Source organism: Diabrotica virgifera, chromosome 8, assembly GCF_917563875.1.
Source record: "Diabrotica virgifera virgifera chromosome 8, PGI_DIABVI_V3a".
NCBI classification, from domain to species: domain Eukaryota; kingdom Metazoa; phylum Arthropoda; class Insecta; order Coleoptera; family Chrysomelidae; genus Diabrotica; species Diabrotica virgifera.
In genome coordinates, this window is record NC_065450.1 from 143,669,308 (window position 1) to 143,679,151 (window position 9,844).

General features: G+C 30.8%; 1 protein-coding gene across 1 annotated transcript in view; it reads right to left on the bottom strand.

Moving 5' to 3' along the window:
* The window catches only part of LOC126890281 (uncharacterized), a 31,559-nt gene extending 25,005 nt beyond the window's left edge, over positions 1-6,554 (bottom strand). Inside the window, exon 1 of the mRNA XM_050659139.1 lies at positions 6,355-6,554. Coding sequence (XP_050515096.1) covers positions 6,355-6,498 — 144 coding nt within the window. The 5' untranslated portion in view covers positions 6,499-6,554. The remainder of the gene's footprint in view (positions 1-6,354) is intronic.
* Between the last annotated feature and the right edge of the window lie 3,290 nt (positions 6,555-9,844).

Genomic DNA, 9,844 nt, shown 5'->3' on the forward strand with positions numbered 1-9,844 from the left:
TCTACAGACACCTGCAAAATATATTTTTTGATTAAGGGACTGTAATGACCAAATTAAAATGATAAAAACAATTTAAACGTGATATCTGATAATACACACTTAAAAGACTAATAGGACTTTTCATCGACTGCCATTTGTTTCGAGCTTCTGTCATGTTTCACATAATATTAATATATCTACGCGATACGTCTTTGGTTTGTATCATTGGTATATATCAATAACATATGACGTAGATATATTAATATTATGTGACACATGACAGAAGCTCGAAACAAATGACTGTGAATGAAAAGCCCTATACATAAATACTCATGATGAAGAAGTACATTATAATTAATAATGACTAACCATTTTCATATCACTCCAACATGAATCCAAAGCCGTCTTATATTTCAGTTCGTTTAGAGAGCGCAACAAGCACTCTGACCGAACAGTTTCAAAACTCATTTGTTTTTCATCAGAGAATGTACATAGCTGTAACATCCGTACATGCATTGGGTTCTTGTTCTTCTGTCTTGCTGTGGGCATACTCAGCTGCAAATAAGATTGCTGCAATATGGCTGCAAACTTCACTATTACCGGCCATACACATACAATGTGCGTTTGCTATGCCATTGGAACTGGCTATCACCCAAGCATCTAGTGGTTTAGCATTAGCTTTTTGGGAGTGCTTCACCTAAAAAATATTTTATCTTTGTGGAAATGCTTCAACTAAAAAAATTCATTTTTATTAGAGTATTTGCGTTCTTTACAATGATTGAGAATATTTTAAAATCAGACATTCATATAATATAATTTTAGAACAAACAATCATGACTGTTTATTATTTTTTTTTTCTATCATAGCAATTACATGTCGTCTACCTAATCTATAAACTGCGTAACTCCATTTATCCAAATTTTACAGAGGCACAAAAAATTATTTCTCTAAATATGACTAATGTGAATACTACGTATCTCCCATTTTAAAAGATAGGATGCTAAAATTGAATATTTTATAGATAGATACACATATCACTAACATTTGTACCTACATTGTTTAATGAGTGTATTTAATATTATTTACCACCAACTTTTTCTTGAAAATATCACTTTCTAAACAGTGAGGTCAGTCGTGCGTGTGGTATGACAAACTGGGGAGTTACAAATTTTTCGTACTAAATTTGCAGCAAGGGAAATACGGTATATAAGAAGATTTTATTTTATTTAGTTACGGGCCTTACCCATTATTACAAAATAATTTAAGAGCTAACATATACATTAAACCTCAAAATAAATTATAAAAATATGTAAATATACTTAATTAAAATCACAAAATGGTAACATTACACAGACAATGATAGCATTATCACAGATAATAAATTGACAAATATTATTTGGACACTTAACACTAAATCACCTAGCTACCTATAAATATACCTACTTATAAATTTATAAATTAGTGTTCTTCCCCAAGCATTAAATCCTTAATAAAGCACATACAGCGTCTTTGACTTATACTGAAATCAATGTTCGGAGATTTATTGGCTGTCCTTATAGACCTTGAACTAAAACTATTAAACTTTACATTAGTTCTACATAAAGGTTGTTGAAACCGGCGTTATCGAAATGCCTCCCACTTTTTCAGGTAAATATTTTCATACATGAAATGCCTCCCAGGTACAATCGAAATGCCTCCGTTTCGTTAATCATTTAAGCTGATATTTTGTCTATTTAATCTTTGTATAATGACACAATGTTGCCAAATCATAATTTAAATAGGTAGTATCTATTTATTTTGATTTTTCTAATTCTTAATGCAGTGTACATAAAATTTGTTTCACATAAATAATTCATAGTAGGTACGACATACATATTTCTTTTTAGAAAAGAAAGTTGTTACCCGACAATCTAATATCCAGCTTTTCTGGGTAATTCCAATTCCGATTCTAATCTCTTTCATATTTATAATTCCATTTTATAATTCCATAAATATAGGTATTTTACCTTAATCTTTTTGTTTGTTTATATTCTCTGGGTATTTTCTGGGTAATTCCAATTGCGATTCTAATCTCTTCTTAACGAATCCATGAATAGGTAGTTTTACCTTAATCTTTTTATTTGTTTATATTCTCTTTTGTAAATTGTGCTAATGGGCTAAATGTTGTAAAAATACTTGAAAGATTGATTCCTGCATCAGTCAGTTTGTCTATTTCAAGCTTGTCAGTTTGTCGATTTCAAGATCAAATTGTGTTTAGGTTATAACATCCGAAATAATGGAATCAACGATAAGTGTCAGTCAAAAGGGTAAACCTTTACTATATATCAATTGATGGTTTTACATTCGGTTTTCAAAAAATGTTTGCCAAAGATACAGTAAAACGGTGAACATGTACTAAAAAAACCTGCAAAGCATTTGTGAAAGCATGGGAATGTGAAAATACGATAATTGAAAATTAAATCAATATTAGATCATAACCACGAGAAGTTGTCTGCCGAAGTTTACAATAGAAAAACCGTAAGCAATTCAATAAAAAGAGCAGCCGTGGAAGATTTCAGCGAAAAACCAATGAAGCTCATCTGTAAAGAACTTAAGAAGATAAATATAGAGACATTTACTATCAATGATATCAATAGGGTGAGTCAAAATTTATATTATGCTAGAACCATAAATTCTTTAATTAAACTTCCCAAAAATATATCTGCTCTATTCATCTTCTATTATTACAAATAGAAATGAAAATTTTATAATTAAAAATGACAAAGATTTTTATATTAACATGTTTTTCAAATTTTCGTTTTCTTTAGACTGTTTCCAATTGGTATGTTGACGGAACTTTTGAATACTGTCCTCGTTTTTTCACTCAATTATTTAGTATACATGGCTTGAAAAATGGACATTATATTCCTCTTGTCTTTTGTTTACTTCAAGATAAAAAGTCATCTTCATATTATCTCGCTTTTAAATATATCATAGAAGAATGTTTTAAAATTAATTGTCCTGTATCCCCTAAAATAATAACTTCACACTTTGAAATTTCCATTCATAATGGTATTCGTATGGCATTACCTGAAGCAGATCTTCAAGGATGTCGTTTTCATTTGGGTCAGGCATGCTATAGAAAGGTCAAGCACTGGGATTAGCTCCAGAATACCAGAAAAAAGTTGTTGACTCAACCGATATTACGCATGTTCTGATTTATATTTTTGATCTTTCATTCTTACATCCTGAAGATGTTAGTGATTTTTTTGCTATAGATTTGGCAGAAATTAAACCAGTCGATGAAAGAGTCACCCAGTTTTGTGATAGTCTTGTTGATAATTACATATCTAAAAATTCGACATTTCCTCCACATCTTAGGGCTGAGCACTCTTCCTCCTTACAAAGAACCACAAACCCATGCAAAAGTTTTCATTTCAAGTAGGTATAATGCTTCTTTCTACTGCCCTCATCCTAACATTAATACTTTTATTGATATAATTTTACAATTTCAAATAAATACCTACATTAAAATGAATTCTGTTTCGACACAAAAAAAAAATGTTGCTGAAAGTGCAGCAAAAATAAATTTTCTAAATGAAAAAATTTAAAATTAAGAGAATGTAAAATAAATAGATTAGAATTTGTCAAAGTAGTATCATATAAATTTAGGAAAAATATTTTTGAAATTTTATATTTCTACACATTTGGTAATCTTTTCCAAAAAAGTTTTTTTGTGATGTTATTTTTAATAAAACTATAAAAGACTTATTATGTTTTTGTATTTTTTGTTAAATTATTAATAATAAAAAATAATGGTTATTATAAAATATATATTATAATGGTTCTAAAACTAATTATATATGTATAAGTTTATAAGTTAGTTGAAATATATAAATACCGCCTAGTGTCAATAATGTTTAATACATAAAGGTTGAAAATAAAATAAATTAAATAACAAAATACCAATTTTGCCAAAAATTTACAAAGGGATGAAGATGTGGCAACGTCTCACCTTCACATAAATATTAGAAGCGTGCAATTTATTTAAAGCTTCGGAGGCAATTCGTATGTGACCATTTTAGCGACAGGTAAGAAATCCTATTTCGGGAGGCATTTCGTATGCGGCCGTTGAAACATGAGGTGAAATCTAGTATTCCTTGACGGCACTGCCAAACCAATACAGTACAATAGATCTCACTATTTATTCTTCTGGTAAAAATATGCATGTGCATCCTTTTTTAAAGGAGTAGGGATTTTTTCAAATAAATGGCAGTAATAACTCATTTTCAGAGAAATATGGAGTTACATAGTTTACAAATTAGGACGACAATATGTCTGGTTTCATAGATATATAAACGTAAATAAATCTAATATTTAAAACCAATTTATCCAAAAGACACTAATACTGTTATCCATATATTTCTTAACCCTGGCAGATCACACCTATTTTTTTTACATAAACCTCACACATGGGTGTCAGATACCCAATGATTTTTTGTGAAGAAATAAAAAAAAAATATTTTATGATTTCCAGACACTCTCTAATCACTATTGAATACATATTATAGTACGAATAATTAAATCAATAATTTTATTTTCTCTCTCTTAATTGTAGTAACACAAAAGAACAAAATATTAAAAATACCTAAAAATAATTAAAAAACATTTTCTAAAAAACGGGAAACATAATTCAAAATATTTTAATTTAATTTAACAACAAAATGGTCTTTCTAACTAAAATATAACACCTTTTGATTATAGAACTCATATTCATTCTTAGCCAGGTATTTCAGTTTCACTCATTTTAGTAACTACACTCATAAGACAGTGTGGCTCTATGCTCCATGCATTATGCTTTATAGCAAGCCGAGCATGCACGCTTAGCTTTTCCATCTTTGCCTTTGCAGAAATAACACCTAGTTTTCTTTACTAAATTTGTGGAATGTTGTGTTGTTAGGCCATTAACTTGAACGCACCCTTGATCGCAAACCTCACACATGGGTGCTACATACCCTAGCCTGTATTCAATAAATTCTCGTGATTGGAAATATTGCTCAAATGAGACCGCAACTACACACCCGTCTTTGGCAGACTAGAGACTGAATTTACATAAAGCAGCATTACCATTGAAATACAGCTGCGCAAGCTACATGCAGTTAAGTGTCGCGATGGGTATCTCACACCCAAGTGTGAGCTTCCAGGGTTAATGGTGAATAAATAAAATAAAGGCTTACCTTTCCAACAGTAATATAGAAATCATTAACGATTTTTACTCAAACTTCCAAACAAATCCAGTTGTGAAGGCTTTTATGTGCTTGAAGACTTTTATATGCTTTCATCTGCTACTTAGAGTAGTAACTGTGAGACTCCACCAGGTATGTATAAACATATATATTAGTGATTGGTGGGATAACCTTACTGTAAAATCCAATTCTGATGACTGAATTGTATATGGATCTAAATCTCCAATTATTGTCAGCTTCAATGAATATCTAAAACAATAAAAGAAATATGTTATTGCTTGCAAAATTCATCATTATTGATAAATATCAGGGAAAAATAAATAGTAAATAAAAATTGTTTTGCCTACCTTTCTCCAACATCTGCGGAGTTTCCAATAATAATTTTCTTAAATAATCACGCATTGTGGTAAATTTATAAATTTCACAAATGACAAACAAAAGTTTTAAAAAATACACAAAAAACAGCCAATAAAATCTAAATGAATCCAAAATAGGCAAAATACACAAGACAAACAATGAGAAATGAAACGATGATACAAACATAACCTAACCTTTGTTTTGATGTTTTGTAACGTCCCAATTTCGTGACGTCAGACTTAGACTGTCTGAAAACTGGTCTGAAATGAAAACGTCTTTTAACGTCATTAATCTTACGTATTTAAAATCACCTACAAAAGACGTCGATATGACGTAATGTTCAACCACGTGTATATATTCCACCAAAAACTGACGTTTCCTTGACGTTCTTGACGTCACTTGGTTGCCTGGGAAAGGGTTACGACAAATATAAGCATATACAGTGGAACCTCGATAAGTCGAATTAATCGGGACTGCGGCCGATTCGGATTATCGAAAATCCGGGTTAGCCGGAGAATATGATAAAAATTAATAAAACACTGTATACTTACAGGTAAACTCCATTATAATTGTGAAAACATGAAATACATACGGACTATACATCTAAATTACGTACAGTTGTACAAAGTATTGTTCATTTCTTGGTAAAAAATTCAGTCAAACTCAAAAAAATGTTTGTTCTGTTTGATGAAAATCGGTCCGGGTTAGCCGGACTTCTGGGTTATCGGAGGCCGACTTATCGGTGTTCCACTGTATTTATATCTACTGAGAAATATATAGTTAATGTGTTTACTTTTAGATAATCCATATCAAACAAAGTACTTTCACATCCAACTTCCAATCCAGAATTTAGTAGATCTTCCATGGACTTTATCAATGTTCTTGGTTTCATGAGTAAGCTGGAGACGATACTTCCAGAATAAAATTGATATGTCATTAAAGAACATATCAAAATAAAGAAAAAAGTTATTCTGCTTGAATTAAGAAACGGCATATTCAATATACCTAAAACATAATCTAATAAATTTAATGTCCGACTGGTCTATTATTTGACAAGTAATGACATTATTTCGAAGTCTATTAAGTACGACCATATAACGCCCAAGGGCGTGTTATTGAAAAATAACGCCCTAGGGCTATTAAATTTAAATAACGAGTTAAATACTGTGAAGTTGACAAATAAAACTCTAAGGGCCAATTTCTCATATCGAGTTCAACTATGGTTCAACTCCAGTTTAACCTGAGCTTCTAGTAAACGTCAGTTTAAAGTCAAAATCGTCCTTCTCAACGTTCAAACGTTCAACCGATGGCAGTTTAAACTTGAACGATGCTTGAACGGTGGAATTCGGCCGCTCAAAGATTTCAGAACCCAGTTCAGATGATTTCATGGACTACGCATGCACACGAAACGCTGTCATAATATAGACAAGGCGGAAACGGCGGGTTCGTTGGGAAAAATATTCCCATGAGATATTTTTGCATAATCACGTTCGTGAGACATCCCAGAATAAGGTTCAAGAAGTCGCCCAGGTGAAAAGTGTGCCAACTTTTTTAACAATTTTTTTTTAATCAAATTGCAAAAATCAATATTTTTGGCCTTGACTATGTTTTTTTAGGTTTTTTGGACCATTCTGGACAAAAAGCTCTCTTATAATTTTTCTCTAAAATTGATCTTTTTCGAGTTATAAGCAATTTAAAATTTGAAAAACGCGAAAATGGCCAATTTTCAGACTTAATAACTCGGTTAAAAATTATTATTATGAAAGTCAGAAAGTCACTAAATCAAAGTTTAAAGTCGCCGCTACATGATCCTGAAGAAATCTGTGTCATTAAATTACTACTAAGCTGTTATTTTTAATTAATAACAATGAGCGGTTAGATCGTATTGACGCCGCTGTAAATGTGAGTGCGAGTAAGATGCACAATTGGACTGCTGGAATGGCTTCTCTCTCGCACTCAGAATTTACAGCGGCCGCACACGTGCATGGCGCTTATTATTTTTACTTAAAAATAACAGCTTAGTAATAAAATAATGACAAACATTTCTTAAGGATCTTGTAGGGGGGGCTTTAAACTTTGATTTAGTCATATATTGACTGTCATAATAATAACTTTTAACCGAGTTATTAAGCCTTGAAAATCGTTTTTTTCAATTTTAAATTGCTTATAAGTCGAAAACGATCAACTTTAGAGAAAAATTATAAGAGACCTTTTTTGTCCAGAATGGTCCAAACAATTAAAGAAAAAATTGTTCGGGAAAAAATATTGATTCTTGCAATTTGATTAAAAAAAATTGTTAAAAAAAATTTACCCACTTTTCACGTGGGCGACTTCTTGAACCTTATTCTGGGATATCTCACGAATGTGATTATGCAAAAAAATCTCATGAGAATATTTTTCCCTTCGAACCCGCCGTTTTCGCCTTGTCTAATATAAATATATCCTATTTTATTATATTAAGCCTAACGATAAACGATAACATTATTTTTGTTTTTATAATATTTATTTATAACTAACTGACCCGGTGAACTTCGTTGCACCTTAGATAATGTGTCATAATTAGATAATGTGTCATAATTTTAATTCTAGATCAATTGGTCGAACGCAATTGCTAGAGATCAATAACTCAAAATCAACTGCTCGAAAATGAATTGCTCGATATAAAAATTGATCGAAATAAAAATTGCTCGAATAAAAAAGAAAATTATATGTCCAAATATTTATTCACAATAATTCAAAATTTGTAGGTATATAAGAGAGGTACATTTAATAGGACAAATTATGTAATATTCCACGTATATAATCACAGATATTAATTTGTGGTTCATAATATGTAATTGTTTATTAAACGCAATAACCTATCAACACTATCTCTATATCTTCTATGATCATTTTGAGGTTGTTTGCCACTTATGGATACTCGTTCTCAGAGGCATCTTTCAGTGCATCACAGTTTTTCGATTTCTTTCTAACGCATTAAGTTGGAAGTGACAGAAAAAATGGTACGTCCGTGATCACAGTTTGTTATAACATTTATTCTAATTGTTGATAGATGGCGCTATAATCGAACAAAAAATGAGTTAGGAATTATATATACCACTATAATCTGTACAATTTATAAGACTATACAAATCAAAGAATATACCATTTTATAAATGCAATAAACACAATTGATTTGTTTTTATACCAAATTGCATATTAAAGGGTTAAACTGCAATACCCTTTTCATATTTGGCTGATTACGATTCTGACAACTGTCACAATTAACTTAAATGTCAGATTATAATAAATGTTATAAATGTGTATTACCACGGACTTACCCTTTTTGCGGTTACTTGTGACATACTGAAAAATGCTTCTGAGAAGGACCACACTGTTCAATTTTTAGTTCATTTAAACTTTGTTCTTGTTCTAGAGCGGAAATAAATTTCTACCGTTATTTTTCTTATATTTCCAAAGCTCAAACATATTTAAGATTTATAATAAAGATGTTTTCAGCATAAATTAATATACGATTATATATGTGGAATATCATATAATTTGTTCCATTATACTATATTTCTTATGTCTATATTTTGTACTATTGTGAATAAATATTTTAGATATACAATTTTCTTTTTCATTCGAGCAATTAACTTTGAGTAAATGTGGCTTTTCGGCAGTTGCTTTTCTCTGTAATAATTGTATAAACTCTAAAAAACGTAGGTGTTCTACAAAATATTTTATAGAAAAATTTTTTGATCAACAATAGCCTTTGATTTTATGCTTCTGTATTTTGGTAAAATTTTAAAAGCATTAAAAAGAGTAAACTGACGGACGGACCTATTGAGGCAGAGAGCGAAGTGTTCTTGCGCTAGTTTTTTGGGGAAAAAATTATTATTGTAGCAGAGATACACGCCTTCGCCAAAATTTTGATTATTATACCAGAGATGCACCTCTATCAACAGTATCTGCCAAAAATTTTGATTATTACACCAGAGACATGGTCCTTCGGCAAAATTTTGAAATATTTTTTGTACATTAAAAACAGTAATCGAAAAATTAAAAACTTCATAATTTCACGGATGTTAGTACAATTTTCGCCCGTTCTTCTCGTGTGCTTTATGTCGTCTCTCGTGCTCTCGTGTTGTCCTACGGGCTCGTTTTGTTATCTCGGAAACTAATTGAGCTAGATAGACGATTTACATACCGTTGGATAGCGATAACTGCCAAATTTCATCAAAATTGGACAAGTACTTTCGGAGGAGTATGGCAACAAATACTGAGAAAGAGAATTTTATATA